General features: G+C 50.8%; 1 protein-coding gene across 1 annotated transcript; it reads right to left on the reverse strand.

The window, feature by feature from the left end:
• Positions 1 to 13,297: 13,297 nt before the first annotated feature.
• On the reverse strand, positions 13,298 to 16,635 carry AJM1 (apical junction component 1 homolog). Its single transcript, XM_066579723.1, has one exon. It carries the CDS (start codon positions 16,602 to 16,604, stop codon positions 13,326 to 13,328), a length of 3,279 nt encoding a protein of 1,092 aa, XP_066435820.1. The 5' UTR covers positions 16,605 to 16,635; the 3' UTR covers positions 13,298 to 13,325.
• Between the last annotated feature and the right edge of the window lie 4,904 nt (positions 16,636 to 21,539).

The raw sequence follows: 21,539 nt of genomic DNA on the forward strand, positions 1-21,539 counted from the left end.
TGAAACAACTTAAATAGCAATTTTTGCGTAATGGGTCGCCGTGTATCCGCGCCCGCCTTCTCCTTTTTCCAACCTCGGATAATCTGCTGGAACACAAATTCCTTTGTCACGTCTGCCATACCGTGTAACTTCAATAGGAAGGCCACCCCTGCCAGTTGTTTCTTGGCCACATACACGGACGACCCATTATCCCGCACTTTTGCCAACAAGTCCAACGTTGCCGCCCTTGCTCTAGCACCTCCTACTACCGTTCCTCCTACCACACTCAACCACGCTGCCCAAACCGCATTATAGCTTTTCCACGTTGACCCAGACACCGATGATTCCACCAGCCTCAGCAGCTCTCCTCGGCCAGGTTCCACAAGGAAGGCGGGCACCGTACCCCTTCGGCATCCGCCTCTGGGTGCCGCTCCCTGAACCGGTCCATCTGTGAACGAGAGAGTGCATCAGCCGCTCCGTTGTCACAACCCGGGACATGTTTTGCACGCAAATAAATGTTACTTTGCAAACACCGCAATACCACGTGTCTCAACAATGCCAACACCGGCGGTGACGCTGAAGTTTGCTTGTTTATGGTGTGCACCACCGCCGCATTATCGGACCAAAAACAAATCTTCCGGTCCCGTAATTCTGGTTCCCATACCTCGATGGCCACCACCACCGGAAAGAATTCCAGCAACGTGATATTTTTTGTCCAACCCCTCTCTTTCCATAGCCTCGGCCAGGGTTCCCTGCACCAATGGGTTGTAAAAATTACGCCGAAACCGCCCGATCCCGCCGCATCGGCGAACAAACTGATCGCCGGGCTTTCCACATCCTCCTTGGGGCATACCACCTGCCCGTTGAAGGACTGGAGGAAAACCTTCCATATGTGCAGGTCTGTCCTCATTCCTGCTGTCACCCGTATGAAATGATGCGGCTCGCGGACTCCCACCGTCGCTAAGGACAATCTTCTGGAAAAGACCCGCCCCATCGGAATAACCTTGCACGCGAAGTTTAACAAGCCCAAGAGACTCTGCATCTGGCGCAGTGTCACTTTCCTGCAGTGGGCCACGTCCCCCACCGCTTGGCGCAGCTTTGCGACTTTATCCGCCGGTAGCCGAAAAACCATGTTTTCCGAATCGATCTCGATGCCTAAGAAGGTCAGGCACGTGACCGGACCCGCCGTTTTCTCTGCCGACAGCGGGACCCCCGCTAAACGCATCAGCCTTTGAAAATTCGCCAATAGGAAACCGCAATCGCCCGATGTCTCTGAACCGACGAACAAAAAATCGTCCAGGTAATGTATCACCGATGAGATGCCCGTCTCATAACGAACCATCCATTCCAAGAACGAACTAAACAATTCGAAAAAATAACATGAAATGGAGCATCCCATCGGCAAACACATGTCCACGAAAAACCTGTCTTCGATCCTACAACCGAGCAAATGAAAACAGTCCGGGTGAACCGGCAGCAGCCGGAAAGCCGATTCTATGTCGGTTTTTGCCAGCTGGGCAAACCTGCCCGCTGACCTCACTAAACGTACCGCGCAGTCGAACGACGTGTAAGCTACGGCTGCCTCTGCCTTCGAAATACCGTCATTTACCGATCCCCCGCTTGGGAACGATAAATGATGGATGAGCCGAAACTTTCCGGATTCCTTCTTAGGCACGAGGCCCAACGGGGATACCCGTAAATTTTCGAATGGAGGAACATTAAAGGGGCCAGCCATACGGCCCAGCTGCACCTCCTTCATCACCTTCTCTGTCACTAACTCAATGTCGTCTCTTGCCGACTTTAAGTTAGGGCATAGCGTCGTTATCTGTTGCTCATAAAAAGGTATTCTAAAGCCCTCCAAAAATCCCGCTCTAAGGATTTTTGCTTCCTGTTTCCTGTGGTATCTGTCTAACCACGGATCCAGGAAGCGGCTTCTCACCGGTGTTCGCATGGCCGCCGGCGCCGCCCACCACGGGCGTTGCTCTCTGCTTGCGGAAGCAGCGCACTGCTGCGTGCTGGCCCCCGCAAACCGAGCATTCGTGTCTAAACTTGCAGGTGGCGTAAAACCTGCAGTGGCCCTCGTTGTACAGCCAACAAGAGCCGTTTGGTCTAGAGGAGGCCGCGGGCCGCTGAGATGTGCCCCCCGCGGCTGCCCCTGGAAAGGACGCCTTAGCCGGACGCTGCGCTAAAATTAGTTGTATCCACACATCAGTGGCCTTAGAAGCCCAACTGATGTGGCTCTTTCCCGAAATGCGACGCCTAAAGTCCTCGTCATAGCGCCACCAGGCCGCACCCCCGTGCAGCCGATAAGCGCTATAGATGGTGTTTAAGTACACCATCATTTCCGGACCTTTTGCGGGCTGGTGCTGGCACGTAACGTGTACCATCACCATATATGCCTGCAACCAGTTACCGAAGGTCTTCGCAATTTTAGGCTTTTTGTCAGAACCGCGCTCTGACCCACGCTCCTTATCGACCATTACGTGGTCCGCTGAAAGCAAGGACCATATATCTATATACAAACCACTCCTAATCTTCTCCAACAACTCATCCGTCAGACCCACCCCCAATGGGGCGACACCACAATACATCGAATCACCAAACTGTAAACCCGCTGACGGGTCTATTTCCGAACCCGCTGCTGAGCTACCACCGGTGCTACCCACAGGCGGGCCTGAACCCCCTGGAGCGCAGGACACTAAAAGCCCTCTTTTTTGTTCCATCCGGCTCAGCAGCGACCGCAACAACTCAACCACATCATTCCTCTCCGCACCCGCTGCGGGATCCATAACACATTTTATCAAATCATAAATTTCGGACTCACCAGCTGGACCGACCTCCGGCGTTGCCAAGGGTGCTGTCCCCGCTGTACCGCTCCCGCGGCTCATGACCGATTCATATCCGGGCTGATGCACTGCCGTATACAGTGCCCTTCCTCCGCTGTGGGGTTGCGACGTGCCAGGCTGTTCCCGCCTTGAGCGACTGTGATCGTGGTCTCGCCACCGTTGACGTTCCCGGTCCTCGCGATAGAGGGATAACTGCGGGTCCGACTGCCGAGGCTGTTCCACCAATCGCTGCGGTTCCTCTAGCCCGCTGCTGCTACTTGACTCGCGGCCCCTTACCCTGCCTACGCATGCCAAGCCTGACTGCTGCGCTCGCTGCCGCTCTAACCGCTCCTGCCTCTCCTGCCTGGCTCGCGCCTTCTGCCTCTGCCTTGCCCCCTGGCCCTGCCGCTTGGAGCTCCTGCGCGGGGGCTGGGGTTGTGGGTAGGTGTAATCAGAGTATTCAGCTTGCGGGGCAGTGTATCGTGGGTTAACATAACACCGACGGTAGGAAACCGTCGGTTCGTTAGGGTCATAGAATGGCATCTGGCCCGGAGGCTGCTGCCTCGCCATGGCTGTATCCTGTGAAGGGGTTGCTACGTGCCGGGGTGACTGCAGCTGTAAGCGATTGCTAGGCCTGCTGGCGGGAAAATGCTGTCGCCTCCTTGCCCCTTTCCCCCTCCCTGTGTGGCCTTCCTCCTCGGAACTAGCTGGTTCCCCTATGGGCTCCCCTAAACTGCTCCCCCCCTCCCTACTGCTGCTATACTCGCTGCTAAAACTCTCCGGACTATGTGTAGGGGGGTTATATGCAGGCCTGCTGGCTGCCTTTTCCTTTCCCTTCCCCCTACCTTTGCCTCCTATATGCCTGCCTGGGCCAAAGCTGCTGCACACCTCGTGCGCTACCCTCCCCCCCCCACGTGCTGGGCCGCCATCTTGGGAGGACGAGCGGCCTAACCGCGCGCTTCCCTGCCGCTCTTCGCTCGGCCTGAGCTCACCTGCTGCCGCCGTCGTTGTCCTGCGCCCGGATGCGCGCTCATGACCATGCCTGGAGCCAGTCCCCGTTGCCGAAGTCCGTCCTCGGCCTTCGGTGTCCCCGCTGGCTGCCGACCGTAGGGCCTGTGCTGCCGGTCTCTCTGTCGCGCGCCGAGGTACCGGCGCCCCTCCTCCGCCGGGGCTACCGGACCCTCTCGGGCAATCGCCGACACGGCTGTCCCTCCGCCCCCCCCTCTTCCTTGCTGGGCTCGGGCTGAGCCTTACCGGCGGCTGCTTCCTTCTCCTCGGCCGGCCTCGTGGAGCCTCTTCCTGAATGCCGACATCTTCTCCCGATTCCTGGCGACGTTCCTCTTGCCCGGTGTTCGTTGCCTGGACCGCTGGTGTCTGGCATGCCGCCAGCAGCTCCTCGAGCCACCGGGTCCCGTCTTTCTTCACCGCCTCCTTGATCAGGCCTTGTAAGTCCTCCATATTTGTAAATCCAAGGGAAACTTTTCCTCTGGGCTGGCGCTGGAACGATCCTCTCTCGATAGTCCCGCACTCTCTTCGCCTCCTCGGCCTGTACTTCCACTCGATAATCCCGCTCTTCTCCTTTCGCCGTCTGCCTTCTTCCACTCGCTGGTCCCGGTCCTCCTTTTCTTCTCCTCCGGCGTCCTCTTCCACCCGACACTCCTGGCTTTCTCCGGCCGTCTCTTCACTCCGCTCTCACCGTTCTTCACGCAGTCTTTCGCTTTTAATCCCGTTTTCTCTCTAGCGCTCCTTCTCTCTTGCTGACTAACACCTTACTGCTTTCCCGCTCCCCGCTCTCGTCTTTTCCTGCCTGTAGCTCCTCCCCTTCCCTCTAAACCCTCACTATACTCGAATCTCCTTCACCTTCGCGCCCCGCCCCCAGTCCCACGCCGCCTCGCTAAACACTTTGCGGCATACAAGGAGCAGAGTGGCACTATTATTTTGAGGACGCAATTATAAAGTTTGGGGTGCACAAAATGGCCCTAATACTCTGAGGGGCCACAGATGGGCATTATTACTTTAAGGGGGCGCATACGGCCATTACAAGGTTGAGGGGGCACAGAGTGGCACTATTACTATGAGTGTCAGGAATCGAACCACTCTCACTGTGGCCCCTCACTGCTGAACTATCCAGCCTGTGGACAGGTCCCCTGTATGACTCTCAGCCATGTTTCCTGATCCCAGTTACCTGTTCCTGATTGAACTTCCTATAAAAGCCTCACCTTGCCACTCCCTCAGTGCGTGATTATTCTGCTCCCCTGCATTGATTAGTCAAGCTGCTCCTCTGCTATTGTGACAAGACCTCCTAATATCGACTTTTGGCTTTCCATCTGACTACGTTACCCGCCTCATCCATTTGTACTGAAAACCGAGACCTCCCGTTGCTGACTCCTGGCTCGTCCCCGATTACCCTCCAGACCTGGGGCTATTACATCTGAGGCTCCTATCCAGCACTAGTAAGATGCTTAAAGGGGTTGTCCCGCGGCAGCAAGTGGGTCTATACACTTCTGTATGGCCATATTAATGCACTTTGTAATGTACATTGTGCATTAATTATGAGCCATACAGAAGTTATAAAAAGTTTTTTACTTACCTGCTCCGTTGCTAGCGTCCTCGTTCCCATGGAGCCGACTAATTTTCGCCCTCCGATGGCCAAATTAGCCGCGCTTGCGCAGTCCGGGTCTTCTGCTCTCTTCAATGGAGCCGCTCGTGCAGAATGCCGGCTCCGTGTAGCTCCGCCCCGTCACGTGCCGATTCCAGCCAATCAGGAGGCTGGAATCGGCAATGGACCGCACAGAAGAGCTGCGGTCCACGGAGGGAGCAGACCCCGGCGGCCATCTTCAGCAGGTAAGTATGAAGAGGCCGGACCGCCGGGATTCAGGTAAGCGCTGAGCGGTTTGTTTTTTTAACCCCTGCATCGGGGTTGTCTCGCGCCGAACGGGGGGGGGGGGGGGGGGGTTAAAAAAAAAAAAACCCGTTTCGGTGCGGGACAACCCCTTTAAACTGAGGGGACGCAGAGGGACATTATTACTTTAAGGGGGCATATAAGCCCATTACAAGATTGGCGGGGCACAGAGTGGCACTATTACACTGAGGGGACACAGAGGGACATTATTACTTTGGGGGAGCACATAAAGCCATCACAAGGTTAAGGGGACACAGGGGCATTATTACTTTTGACGGGGAAACATAAGGCCATTACAAGCTTGAGGGAACCACAAGGGGCATTATTACTTTGGGGGGACACAGATGGGCATTATTACTTTAGATGGACACAGAGGGGCATTATTGCTTTGAGGGGATACATAAGGTTATTACAAGATTGAGGGGGCACAGAGTGGCACTATTACACTGAGGGGACACAAAGGGGCATTATTACTTTTGGGGGACACAGAGGGCATTATTACTTTTGGGGACAGGGAGGGGCATTATTACTTTATGGGGACACAGAGGAGTATTATTACTTTGAGGGGACACAGAGGGGCATTATTACTTTGAGGGGACACAGAGGGGCATTATTACTTTGGGGGGCAGGGAGGAGCATTATGACTTTATGGGGACACAGAGGGGCATTATTACTTTGGGGGGCAGGGAGGAGCATTATGACTTTATGGGGACACAGAGGGGCATTATTACTTTGGGGGGACACAGAGGGGCGATGTTAGAGGCATGGTTTAATGTAAAGAAGCTGCGGCAGTGCGTGTAGCAGGTTTGTCCCTCTTTGAGTTCTTTGACTGTTGCCAATGGGACGGATGAGAATGGAGACCACACAGTGAAGACCACGACCCCTCATACATTCAAGTTTATATTTTATTATAATCCATTAAAACTTTTATTTTCCAATTTCCTTTGTCAAATAAATTTTTTTTTCTACAACAAAATATGAAGAAACACGCCGCGTGCTCCCGCTTAATGCTCGCTGAAAAATATTAGAAATACAGAGCTTTGCATGCTACCTAACCACTGACCTGAGACGAGAGCAGCCCCCACTTCTGTGACCGAGCCCCCCAATCATCCCTGGGCCTTAAGTATATTCTCTACTAAACTTTCATGCACACGTGGGTGTGGTTAACTGGTATACGGTAAGTGCAACGGGGAATGAGGTAACGGAAAACACGCCAATATGGAAGGAATGGGAACGTGTCCAGAAGGCGAATGAAGCTGGAAATCCAAGACTAACGTGTCGTTCATCTGTCATCTATAGTCAGTGGTGGCAGCCATTTTGAGTGGTGATAATCTACGGTGTATGAGATGGCTGACATTTTCATGCATCTGATCTCAGAGGGGAGTTTAGGTCAGCCATGTTGGATTTTCATGACCGATCCTATTCTGTCTTCCTACTAAATTCACCATTTGTGGCCAAAACAGCAAACAGGGACTTGGGGTCAAAAATGGCGGTTTAACAATTTCCAGGGTAGAAAAAAATACTGTCCACCTGCCTGACCCCCCCCCCTCCCCGCCCCCCTTCCTCCTCAGCCGATTCCCCATTGAGGGGAAGATCTGCCCTAAATCTCCCACATCCAATGGTAGAATTGCCCTTAAAGGACTTTTTTCCCCCGTCATTTCCTAGGAAGCCGTAACTGTTTTGGCACATTGGAAAATAATATCAAAGGGCAGTGTCTTCTGTTGCTCCTGATAAGATTCGAACCCACGACCCCACTACTGCAAAATGGCTGCTTCCACTGTATTTAGATCATAGATGCATGTTTGATGATGAAAGAATGCAAATCTGTAAAATTAATTAGATATGAATTCATTGGAGCGTTATTATCAAATGTCACATGACCATCTGCCTGACATATCGTTATCGAAAGGCACCACAGAAATAATACATGCCTGACCCTATGGAGGCAGCGACTGTAGCGGTTGTGCAAGACATCATTGTCTCTAAGTATTGCTTCATACTCTGTATGTCTATGAATGTTGTCACCTTATATGCTAAAGTCGCCATCAACACCAGCAACGCCGATTTTGTTTCTTAAAGACACCCTGAAGGAACTTTTACGTTGAACGCGCGGGAGTTCTCCTTTAAGAAGACGAGGAAATTACGCTACTCAATTAAAAAGCGATCATCTTGTGTCTGAGATTTGTTTTGCGGCGATGTTATTACAGGATAAAACGAGCCGCTGCTCAGCCATTGTCTGGTCATGTGACCCACGGGAGCATTGTTCTCTCACCGGCGCGCCACATTCCATCTTAGCAGCAGTAAAATTGTATCGCAAGCGAGTTCCACTCGATGTAGAGAATGTCGCCTTCTAAATGGCAGCACAATTTGCACTATAACAGCCCCATGGGCAAAAGTGTGGCGTAAAGGGTGCAGAATAGCATCATGGCTCTAAGGTGAAGACGCCGGCGGGGGTTAAAGTGACCCTCCAGTTTCGGGACAAAATTCCGTACCAGGACACGAGGGAGTGGGGGTTTATTATCTGCAGTTATTCCTCTTGGCTGCCCCTCGGTTCCACCAAATCGGGGCCCTGTTTCTAACTATCCAAGATGGCTGCAGCAATTTTCTATATACCTGCTCCCTGACTGGCCAGTGCTGATCACATGAGCAGCTCTGGCCAATCAGAGAGCAGATGTAGTGCGTTAGTAGTCTAATACTATCAAAGCACTCTGGGGATTAGGTAGTCTGAAGACTGCGTCGGCCATCTTGGATGACTGAGAACAGAACCGTGGATCGGAGGGACGGCATAACTGTAGGCAACACACACCCCTCAACCTCTCGTTCCGGCACACAAGTTTCCAAAATTGAAGGGTCGCTTTAACCCTTAGCAATGGTGGCCTACTATTATACTGGACAGCATAGTACAGCATGCTGCGCGACTTCTGGGATTTTTGTGCTGAAAGCTCCAAAGGGGAACTTCGGACCCGGATGTGAATGGGGTCTAAAAACTGATGGCCCGTCCTTGAATTAGACCCTCAGTATCTGATTGGTCGGTGTCTGCCGCTTGGGATCCCCGGAGATCAACTGATTGATGGGGCTGCAGTGCTTGTGTGAAGGACTACAGGCTTGTCCAATTGTAACGATAGAGCGCTGCAGCTGATAGGTGGGGACCCTAAGGGGCGTACCCCCACCCGTCAGACATTGATGGTCTACCCTGAGGAGGGGCCATCCGTTTTTAGAGGCTGGACGACCCCTTTAAGTCACGATCAGTAGATTTTTTGTATTTTTGCTTTGGATGTGACTGGGGTATAAGACGTGATATACTCAGAACCGTGAGATCTGCAAACCAAAAACATGGCGCTAAGCACAACGGGCGCGACGGCAATCAAACGGGTGGAATTAGATGCGATTACCCCGTCGAGCGGACATGATCCAAAATCCTGATGCGTAAAATCTAGCATGAAGATTATAGGGATGCATGAAAAGGGGATAAAAATGGAGGAATTGCCAATGACAACCAGCAAAGTCGCGACTTCCATTCTGTCCTGGAAAAATGAAAGCTGGAGAACTGATTGGTTGCTACGGGTAACGCCTCCATTTTGAGTTGCTAATGAAAATAGTTCAGGACATCTCCATTATACGCAGTCCAGAATCAGCGGGTGGCACAGTGCATAACGGTCGCCATCTTACTTAACGTGAATGGAATTAGCGCGCTCTGCGCCTGCGAACGACGGAGGCAGACATTTATTTTGTGCTGATCTGGACGATAGTGTCAGGAGGCAGAGGCTAAAGCAAAATGTATGTGAGGCTCCTCTACTGGCATTCAAAGACCAAACCAGGCCTGGCGCAGCGCCCCATCCATTGCAAGCCCCTCCCCAAAGTCCAGACTCTACTGGGCCGACATACAAAATGGCCGCCGTAACTTTAAAGAAACAGAGATGTCTTAAAACCTGGAAGCCGGTCAACGACCAAAGATGAGCCGGTAACCCGCAGCGCGCCTGCTGTTGGCAGGGCATGCTGGGAGTTGTAGTCTCGCCACATCCAGGGAGTCATAGGATAAATATAGATTTTTTTTCTTTATATATTTTGAGAAATAGATGAATTTTCTGCAGTTCTGTAAGGATTGTCGCGGGGAGCGGAAGGATCACCTATGAATCCTCCGTATATATTGTGCTGCGGAAATTGCTCGCAAAAATCCGTAAATTCTGCGATGATCACAGCTGACCCCCGTCCGCAGAGGTCACAGCGTGCCACCCAATATCTTTATTTTAATTCCCCTTAAAGGAATTGTTGTGGTCCCGATTCTTCCGAATCTATGACAACCGTGATATTACATGGCGAACCGGAAGAGGCGACCATCTTATTATGCTAATGTGCTATTTGCAGGCGGAGGAACACTTTAGAGGAGTTAAGCTGGAATATCCCTTATGTACAAATTTTGACCCCGGCTGGTTGTATCCTTGCGGTCCGTATGGTCCATGGCGAGCGTTCGCGTGCTGAGGCATGGAGGAAGTGGTCAGGTGATCATGTGACGTCACCTCCTCAACGTTTGGGTATTTGAAGTTGGTGACTAAAGGAAGATTTTATACAGGAAACGCCTTTACGTTTTTATGTATGAAGTACTGACTTTAGAATAGCTGTAGCGCCTCCTAGTGGCGGGGTCAGACATTTCTACAATTGACGCTAAGGCTACGTTCACACGGGGCGGATGTGCTGCGGAATGTCCTTAGTGTACATCCTGCATTAAACCCGCGCCACTCGGGCTTAACCAACCGGGTGGAATTTGATGCGGTCTTTAACGCAGATTTTGGTGCAGAATTCACCCCCTCATTGAGAAGAGATTCTGCAGCGCAAACGGCGATAAAATTAACAAGCTGTGGACTTAATTTCCGCACGGATATTGTGACGATTTTTTTCCGTAGCACGAGATTTTCTAAATTTCAACGTCACATGCGCTCCGTGCGAACACGGCTGGATGGCGCATGGAATTCCGATGTGTAAAAAATGCACCGTTTTCACTACATGTGTTTGTGCGTGTTCCATGCGGTTTTGCTCGGTATGCACGTTTTTTACGTCTGCGTTGCATCCATGTGTCATCCGTTTTTCAAATGCGCAAAAAAACTTGCAAGAAGGCCCCAGTGATATCAGTCTTGTCACGACACAGAGAAAAGAAGGTGCACGGAAAAAAACCCGCAGTGAACACGGATGCTAACGTTATTTTTACACATCCATAGACTTAAATGGGCAATTTTCAAGATGGACCAAAATAGGGCGTGCTGCAATTTTTTTTACGTGCGACATCGGTCCACATCCGAATACACTAACTTAATTCAGCGGGTTCGTGTGCTGACCGTATTCAGACGGTGAAAATACGGAATACAGATACAAAATCCCCCCGTGTGAATGGGCCCTAACGGTGGGCTGAACTACAAGAAGTTACAGGGGCCGTCTAGATAGAATACATGGCTGCTTTGTATTGCAAACAGCACCACACCTGACTAGAGGTTGTGTCTGGTATTGCAGCTCAGTTCCATTAAAGTAAGTTGCAGTACTGCACGATCCGTGAACAGGAGTGGCGCTGGTTTGGAAGACGAAAGGCCCATTTATATTCAGGCCGTGCGCAAGTTATGTATTCCACGGACAGCCCTGCAGTCGGACGACTCGCATGAATGCTCTTTCACGGACCAAAGTGAAATAAATCTCTGTATGATTTATTCTCGTCTGTTTTCATGGATCCGAACAGGATTCGTAACGTGCAGTCTGCAGATCAGGAAGCGCCTAAGTCTCTCGGACGCAACTCGCATACGGTCCGTGAAATGCACAGTGTTTTCACAAACTAAGAGCGACTTCAGACGGACATATGTGTGCGCGCAAAATATATGCACGCAATGTGCAGAGAATCGAACCCGTAGATGTCAATGGGTTCGTCCACATTAACGATTTTTTTGCATGCCTCTTGTGCGCGCAAAACAATGGAACATGCTCTATTTTTTGGAGTATTTGCACACCAAGGGTCTCCCATAGACGTCTTTTGGAGGTGTGTAAGTGCGCACGCAATACGCAATGGGATGCGCAATTCTGTGGGGAAAAAAACACATATAGGCCTCATTAGGCTAAACAGCCTTTGTGATAAGGGCGGGGATGTGTTGCGCAGCATATGAACAGGCCCCGGGTGCGCAAAGAAATACAGTATAATGTGCCGATACGCGCGCAAATCAACCTCGTTCACTGTACAAATAGGTTGCGCTAAAATGTGCGTATTTGCACATACGCTCGTCTGAAGTCACACTTACTTGCATAAAAAATACATGCAGAACGCAAATAAAGCCGCGTGAATGAGGCCATGGGGTATTTCCACACGGCGGAATTCACTGCAGAATTTTCCGTGAGTTCCGCCCCTAAAATCTGCGGCCTTTTGCCACATATCCGCGCACGGATCCATCCCCGTCAGTGGGCAAAACACGTCGCAGAATTCTGATGTATTTCCGTGACCTTCAGCATCTAGAAGCGACGCGGCTTTCTGTTGCGGTTTTTAGTAGCAGAATTCCCACGTCATAAACCCCATGTCTGTATATGAACAAAATGGCGGTAGAAGAAAATGGGAAATCTCCTCCCACATTAGTTGGCCACCTGTGTTATCCTAAAACCGGCCACTCCTTTAAAGTGAAGCCCCGCCATTAATTAGCAGTGGGTATAGCGAGCAAACGTGAAATCTAGAATCGATGTAATGATGTTGTTGCCCCTGGCAGCCAATCAGCTTTCTTTATCTATACTGTATCACACACTATGGGCAGCCATTTTGTGGATTGAACCAAAATTCCCTAAAATGTCGCCTACACATTGACCAAGAATCTACGCTTATTGTGCCAAAGCCTCACAGCCGGTGCTGCCATGGCCGTCAGTGCAGACTCCTAGTGAACCGATCACATTTTTACAACTATCTACATCAGTCCACAAAATGGCTGACACCCCTCAACAGCCAAGTGAGTGATGATGAGTGACCTCATGATCCATTGGAAGTGAGCAGCGTCAGTGTACGGTATCCTACAGACGGAAACGTCATTTACCGAAACCCGCAATTCCGCTTGATAAATTCATAAAAAGTGAATCATTGCTTACGTATCAGCACCAGGCATCAGGGTGGAAACAGCCAATATATATAATAATAAATAGCAATCTACGCTATCATCTTACTATAAAATAAACTATATAGTAATTCTATAGAAAAAGCCATCGCTCCTCGAGAATACCGGCCTTTGGTACATAAGAGATTCCACCTCTCCACTACACTGCAACGATCAGATTGCACCACGCCTACGGTACGCTCTTGGGCCTTGGTTTGCCACCGGGGGCTCTTCAGTTGTTGTGAAGCTCCAACTCCCATTAATTCCCCAACAGCCTGGAAGTTATAGTTTCACCATAGCTGGAGAGCCTCAAGACGTTGGCTCCTACTTTTGGGGTTGTGGTTCCCCTCTGTCTGCGATTAAACTATTTAGTGCAGCGCAAGAAATCCTTGTATCCATCTCCTGCCCGAAAGGCTGTATCGTGGGATGACTCCTGATACAAAAGAATACGTAGACTACAAAACAAGGTGTCTGAAGGGTCATTTTTGGGTTTTTTTAGTCTAGGTTGTGTTTTTGTCACATGATATCATCTAAGAGGTTGGGACTGGCCACCCAATCAAGAGTCCTAGGCTCCGAAGCTGCCATAATCATGCACATGAACTGCTTGCCAGTCCTCCGATCAATGGGGTAAATTGTGGTGGGGGTGAACCTCTTATTGTTCTCCACGAACTCGCAAAGTTGTTGGTAGATCTTAGGGTACTCGTGTCGAAGGAAGACCCCCCTGATCCGTAGCTCCCTCTGGATATGTATAAAGCAAACCTCCCTGGCCTTCCTCCCTTCTTCTCCGTCCTTATCCAGGTCGGCTGTGCCCGGTGGAGGGGTAAGTATAAGGGTCTCCATGTCCTTTTCCTTTTTTGTGATCTTCCGCTCTGGACTAGAAGAGGCTAAGGCTATTTTGGCATACTTGCGGACAGTGGGGATGTGGTGGGCTCTGGCTGAGAGTCGGTCAGGGCCACTTTGTCCCACCGCCACAGTTACATTCAATAGGAAACATTCCTCAGGGTCGTACTGGTTGCCGGCTATCTGAAGCTCCTTGGCGTGTTCTCCAAGGTTATCCGAGTAGCTCTCGAGCTCCCTCAGAGACAAGTAGGTGGGAGACATGAGCAGGCCTTCCAGACCTAGGTGCAGAAAGTTATCTGCAGAACCCGGGTTAGGAAAACCCAGGAAGAGCACACCTCTCCCGCGGGACAAATATCCCACCTTGGCGATTCTAGAGAAAGCTTTGTGCACCTCGGTGTTCTCTCTACAAAATTTAAGCACGTGGCGGCAGACGCTGCCCATCCTTCCGTAGATACAGCTCTCCTTATGTATGTCCCAGTCTTCCCGTCGGCAATTACGGGAACAGTAGTAGGTGTAGCAGCTATGGCAGGACTTGAAGTACAGGCAGGCATTGAACATTGTCTCTGTGCGTCTGCACTTGGCATTAGAACAGGTCAGTAGGTCATCTTCATCAGCACTGAGGTCTGGGGAACAGTCCTCTAAGGGTTTATGGGGACTAGTTACTGGCACCTCAGGGAACGGCCCCCTTCTTTGACCTCTCTGAAACTCGGGGAATGTGGGAGTTGGCTGTTCCTTGAGAGGTCGATTTTGTAGTAAGTGAGCCATCTGCTCGTACGCCTCTGATTTCCTTGGTATTCCTATCATGTCTTCCTTGATCAACTTTCTCAGTTGATCCGCCAGAGCATCTGCCTCGCTGGGTCGACGACTTGATGGCGGCTTATAATCTATTACTAGATCTGCAATGAGTTCGTCAAGCTGCTCCAAACTACGGTGCCTTGAGGACCTGCTTGGCAACTTCTCTTTGGTAGGGTAGGAGACATGTGCTGGGTAAGAGGGTGGTGACACTCCAGAATCGATCACATCCCAGCTGGCTGAACGTCGCTCACTCCTTCCTACTCCATTTGCTCTTAAATCATTGTCTGTTATGGTGATTTCTGGGGTGACAAACCACGAGCGTCCCATTGTGTACCTCCCGCCGCCCGCATCTGTATGGACCTTCTCTACAATAGAATTCTCCGAGAGCGAGAGGGCAGCATAGCGCTTGGGAGAACAAGAGAGATTAACAACGACAGGTTGACGTCTGTCATCCGGAGATAAGGCACGTCGCTCGCGGCACAACAGGTTTTCGTAGCTGCGTCCTCGCGATAGTGGGTCCTCTTTGCGTACATTTGTGTTCAAAATGTTATCCCAAGACCGAGAATAATTTCTGGAGTCTGTCCCAAGTCTTTGCTGGTTCATGCTATATGAAGCATGCCAAGAAGAAAGCATTGCCTCCCTCCCAGGAGTGTGCGTGGGAAAAGCAGGCATCTGTATGGTTTGGTAAGGTATGGGGCTCTGATCCTGAAAGTACCACTCGCTGAACTGCAAGGGTTGGGTGCTCCTTGGATAGGGGTACGTCCGGGATAAAGCATCTCTCTCTGAATACTTTGCAATATCTTCAGTGAAGTAGAGCTTTGATGCCGCACTCTGCATTGGGTAAGATCTCGGGTCATCCGCGTAAAGGCTTTTGGTAGGGGCACTACGAGGAGGGTAGTAACGGGGGTCTTCACCATAAAACGTCCTTATTGGGGGTTCCTGAATAGGATAAGATCTAGGGTCTTCAATGTAATAGGTCCTTGGTGCCATACTGGGGTTCTCTTCAGTGTAATATGTGTGTGCAGGAACACCAGTGTCGGGGTATGGACGGGGATAATACCCTCTACTCTTGATTGGTATGGTTTGGCTGAAGTTGGCATCTTCTTCAGTGTAGTAAAATGCCGTGGGCATGGTTGGACTGACGTATTGCCCACAGTCCCTCGTGGTGTATTGTGTGAAATCCCTTGGTGAAGCAACACTTTGGTAAGGAATACCTCGAACATCCGGTGCATATATCTCCCCACCTGGCGTACAAGCAAAATGAGTTATCCTTGGATCAACACTATAGGAATCACTGGGTGTAGGCGTACGAGACACAGACATAAGTCTTGCGTTTGGCACAGCTAAGCTCCTTGGGGTGCCCGGCTGCCTTGTGCAGTGTTGTGCATCACCCCAACTCTGACAGGGTTTAGAAGAAGAGTGGGCAGCATGCTGAATTACAGCGTCATCGGGCTTTATGTCTACCCGACAGCGCACATGAGGGCTGGAGATTGGTTTCCCACTATGGGGGTCCTCCATGCAATTGTTGCTGACACACAAAGGGGAGATACGACTGGCACTGTTGCGTTGTGGCTGTAATTTTATGGGGTGCACCTCATTCATTAGTACCTTTGTAGGTGCATAAGTAACCTCCCTTTTTGGAGAAGCCACAGATTTCTGAGGCTCTCGAGAAGCCCTTGTCACCTCTCTACTTCTTCTTGAAGTTGGAGGGGGCGACTGTGAAGAAGACATCTGTATGGGAACGGAAGTGAAGGTGGTTTTGACCCGAGGTGCACTCTTTGACCTTGGTCGCCTTCTTTGCTCTTTGGATGCTTCCCTGGCAGTGTCCATCCCTTGAGAAGTATATTGAGCCTCAGTCCTGGTAGATCTTCTCCCCACGGGTTGGGATGATGGTTCTGGAGTTCCGGCACGCCTGTGACCTCCTCGTAGAGGGTTTTCCATGACTGGTGGGTTGGTCACCTGGTCGTCTAAGGATTCGAGGAAGTCAAAGCTGCGGCAGTGCCTCTTGTTGAATGGTGGTTGACTGACCTCTCTGTGGCTAGACATGAAGCTGTCACATTGTGCAGTTGAGCAGGGGACGGGAGAATCAGGGTTCAGCGTCACCTTTACGTCTTGATAAACCGTAGACAAGAGTATATCAGGCGGGTCGGTTCGTGTCATCTTAAAGTACCGTGGCCGTGTAGTGACGCGTCTTCACCTCATCTCAACAATGTGATCTGTGGGTGGAAAAGCAAATGTCAGCTCTGTCCTCACAAATGTCAGATATCGTAATCATTCATTCTGTTAGGAAAATTTACAGTTCAGATATTTATCATTTCCAATCGCCCACGTCGCGGTCATGGCTCTAATCAGCTCAAGCCGTAACACCAGTGTGACTAAATGCTAAGGGCTTCTTCAGCGAGAGGAAGAAAACTACCTCAAGGCTTGTTCTATTATAAGAACACCATATTGGCCATGCGGGGCACATTGCAGAAAATTTGTGCCGCCCTTCCATTGACGGCCACCAACACTATGGCAGCGCTACAGCAATGCCAATGTGTTTGCACACCATCAGCTCTGCTCCCCGCTCAGGAGGCGTCTTCTCGTTACCTAGGTGTTGTCTAGCAATCTGTGACTTTAATAAATTTAGAGGGGGATGCGACGGCGGTGTCATCTTCTCGATAGTGTCACCCGCCCTTCCCACAAATTCTGCCTCGTAACCACAACAAGTGGAAAAAATGTGTTTGCAATTCCGCAAAGCCCGAGAACTCTTCCTACAAGCGTTGCCCTTTTAATTATTGAGCGAAGCTGTATTTTCCCATGCCTGAGAAGACAGCGGAATGGGATCGGTAAAAATGCTCCACCATGATCTGGTTGTCTTGGGATTAATTCTTAAAGCACCCCTTTAAAATCTGTCCGGTGACCGGAGGTGAGGAGTTATGCTACTTGGTGCTTTCCTCTTCCCACTTAACCATCAATCAACCTATTCCTGGAGCCCCTCTTCATAAGGGCGCTTTCACAAGGGGCGACAAAATCGTGCGATTTTGCCACAATGCAAGAAAACGCAGTATGTGAAGCCCGTGGGTTCCTTCACATTAGTGCTGTTTTCTCTGATGCTATCTTGCAAGGAAAAAAAATTGCAACATGCTCCATATTACCGTGATTTGTGGGGTTTTTTTGCTTTTTTTGTAGTCCTAGTTTTTCTATGGTGCCTTCGCATCACAATGCACGAAAACCTGCGATTTATTTCATCCAGTGCTGCTCAGCCAATCAATGCAGCGCTCAATGAACCAATGTGATGGCTGTGATTGGTACATCCAGCGCTGCATTGATTGGATGAACAGTGGCCAAAGAACCAATCACCAGCCAGCGCGTTGTGGAGGCGGGATTTATGATTTGGCCAACAAATGCTGCAGCTCAGCCAATTCATAAATCCCAAATCTACAACGTACTGGCTGTTGATTGGTTCATCGAGCCCCTGCTTAGCCAATCAGCGCTGCATTGATTGGACTTATTTTCGGGGTAGGGCTTAACCTTCTCGCGATAAAATCGCAAGCAGCAGTGATGCGATGCACGATTTTCCACAAAAAAAAGGAATTGCTGTCGCTACAAAATAGTGGGGACTAAGCTGCGATATCGCTGTCGCCTGTGTGTAAGAGGCCTAAATCCAAAATGGCTGGGGTGATTCTTCAGCTCTCTACATAGGATGAGTGTCAGGCAGACTGCAGTCCAAGATATTGTTCCTGCGCTGAGGAACAATATCAAATACGCAAAGGCTCTGTAAATGCTCCCTTAGGGCTTATTCATATGAATACATTTGCGCTGCATATTACGTGTATAAATGTTGTGCGTGCGATACGTGGGGAATAGAGCCCACTGATTGGTGCATTTTTTTACGTGCCCATTTTAGTCGAGCAAAAAAAAAAAAAAGAAAGCAGCATATTCAATATTTGGCGCATTGCATAAAAATAGCACATACTGACCTATTTAAACTTAATTTCCCATTGAAATCAATGGAGCATGCTTGCAGTTTATTTTGCGTGCGCAAATATGCAAGGCATACACGCGCAAAAAATACAGTATAATATGCACACGCGCAAAACCGCAATGCGCATACACATCTTAATATGCTTACGCCGGTGTGAAACCCGTGATAAACAGTAGTCAGTACTCTGCTGCCTGACAAGAGAGGGGAGCAGAGAGAAGCGGACACATGCCAGGAAAGTTTGCAGTATACAAACTTTCCTGGCCAACGCTGTGATTGGCTGTTAGTGATGACATCATCGGGACCTGATGTGATCAGGTCCCAATGACAGTACCAGAAAAGTCTCTTGTTAACAGCCTATTTCGAGTGTTTTATCAGCTGAGGGGGCCGAGATCAGCAGTAGAGTCCTCAAGATAGATTTATGTCGCTGCTGCACAAAGCCCAGGAAGCAGCGATATAAACAGACCGTCGGTGGACGCAAGGAGGCTAAAGGGGTTGTCCAAGATTTAAGTTTTCCTTAAAAACAGCTCACCTGTTGTCAAAACATAACGAAGAGCTGATCCTCACTGCTTCCCGCAAGTCCCCAGTCTGTGATGTCCTGTAAACCTGCTGCTGCAGCCAATAACAGGCTGCAGTGATCATTGGCTGCAGCAGCAGGTCTACAGGACATCACAGCCAGCCTAAAAACTATATTGCACCAGGGAGACACTGGGGGGAACTTGCGGGGAGAGATGAGTATCAGCGCTTTGTTACGTTTTGGCCACAAGGGGAGCTATTTTTACGGAAAACTTTTATTTTGGGCAACCTATTTAACCCTTTCCAATCCAATTTTGGATTCAGGGTTTCCTAAAAGGCTTTCTCTTTTTGCTGTTATACAACAGTGCCATCTGCTGGCTAAAGCCAATGTGTGTGTGCCAGAGAGGCTCCAGCAGCGGAGTGGCTGGCAATAGACGGTAAGAATACCCTGTTGGACGTCTTTTGACATTGCAGCTGTACAAGCTTCAATCAGAATGTAGGAAGACGTCAGACAGTGGATTAGAAAGGGTTAACTTGCCGAAAAATAATTATGCCCCTGAAAACAGGGGTATCTGTGGACGGCACACACTGGTGGTGACTGTGGCTAGCACCCTATTAATGAGGCATCTGCTGTTGGTAATGGGGCACCTGTTGTTGGCACCCTAGGGTATCTATGGTTGGTACACATATACGGGAAAGAATGTGATGGCCACCACTATAAGGGCCGTCCGTGTAACTGTATACAAGGGCGATACAGACGTTCTAAACCAGGAATAATAGGATCGTGTAATAGGGGAGTTATGGATTTGGGGTGGAACTCTTATTAATAACTGTAAGGCGGGGGAGATGAGGACAGCCGGCGATACGGGCATTAGGAAGGAATGAATCATGGTAATATTCTGTGATTGGCGCGGGACGCGGATGTGTTTCCTGGTAGTGGAGATTTATGATTCTACATCGGCAGGATGCTGCATTCATGTAATGATTATCCCTCGCATTTAACCAGCCTAACGAGCTCTTAGGATCCGCTGTCCATGATTATTAGATGAATCCAGAGAGAAGGGCCGTAGCCGGATTATCGTACGCCGCTCGCCACTGACAGCTGGAATCTATTTCTCTCTCATTCTGCTGAGGAAAGCAGAATCCTTCTAATTGTTTCCTCCCAGTTCACATCATGTTGGGATTGCCGGTTCAGCGCATACGCCATACGCCGCAACGGATGCCATAGGCATCTATACCAACAGCTATACCTCTCTGGCGGACAGTACCCGAAAACACAAGATCAACCGGGTATGAATCTCTTATAAATAAAGATATATAACAGATTGTGTATTAATGTGTAAATCCCGCTCTTCATTACCAATGGGAAAAAATAAATAAAAAGAAGTTGGGAGAAGACAAAAAAGGAGGGAAACGAAACGCAGGAGGGGGGGAAATGCGGGAGAGGAGGGGGGGGACACGTGAGTGGGGGAAACACAGGAGGGGGAAACAGGAGGGGAGGGAAACTCAGGAGGGGGGGACACGTGAGGGGGGGGAAGGAGGGGGGAGCGCAGGAGGGTGGGGGAACACGTGAGGGGGGAACACAGGAAGGGGGGGGGAACGCAGTGGGGGGGGGAACTCAGAAGGGGGGAAACGCGGGAGGGAGGAACAGGAGGGGAGGAAAACACAGGAGGGGAGGGAAACTTAGGAGGGGGGGACACGTGAGGGAGGGAAACAGGAGGGGGGAACGCAGGAGTTGGGGGACACGTGAGGGTGCGAAACAAGAGGGGAAAACGCAGGACGGGAGGGAAACTCAGAAGGGGGACACACGTGGGGGGGGACAGGAGGGGAGAACGCAGGAGGTGGGGGGACACATGAGGGAGGGAACACAAAAGGGGGGGAACGCAAGAGGGGGGAAACACAGGAGGAAAGGGAAACACAGAAGGGGGGGAATGGAGGAAGGAAACACAGGAGCGGGGAACACAGGAGGGGAGGGAAACACGGGGGGGGCACAGGAGGGGAGGGAACAGAGGAGGGGGGACGCAGGAGCGGAGGGAAACAGGAGGGCAGATAACGCAGGAGGGAGGGGGGAAATGCAGGAGGGGGAAACAGGTGGAGGGGAACACAGGAGGGGGGAACGCAAGAGGGGAGAGAAACTCGGGGGGGCGCAGGAACAAAGGGAAACACAGTAGAGGGGGACGCAGGAGGGGAGGGAAACAGGGGGGGCACAGGAGGGAAACAGAGGAGGGGGGACGCAGGAGCGGAAGGAAACACAGGAGGGGGGACGCAGGAGGGGAGGGAAACACAGGGGGGGACCGCAGGAGCGGAGGGAAACAGAGGAGGGGGGACGCAGGAGCGGAGGGAAACACAGGAGGCGGGGAAACACAGGAGGGCAGATAACGGGGGGGGGATGCAGGAGGGGGAAACACAGGAGGAAGGGAACACAGGAGGGGGGGAACTCAGGTAGGGAGAGAAACACAGGAGGGGGGCAGTAGGGGAGGTAAACTTAGGAGGGGTATACGTGAGGGAGAGAAACAGTAGGGGGGAACGCAGGAGGTGGGGGGACACGTGAGGGTGGGAAACAAGAGGGGAAAACGCAGGAGCGGAGGGAAACAGAGGAGGGGGGACGCAGGAGC

Source organism: Eleutherodactylus coqui, chromosome 10 (assembly GCF_035609145.1).
Source record: "Eleutherodactylus coqui strain aEleCoq1 chromosome 10, aEleCoq1.hap1, whole genome shotgun sequence".
NCBI classification, from domain to species: domain Eukaryota; kingdom Metazoa; phylum Chordata; class Amphibia; order Anura; family Eleutherodactylidae; genus Eleutherodactylus; species Eleutherodactylus coqui.

What these genes read in the sequence shown, in the direction of transcription:
- AJM1 (XM_066579723.1), bottom strand. Translation starts at nt 16,604, where the DNA reads ATGACACGAACCGACCCGCCTGATATACTCTTGTCTACGGTTTATCAA.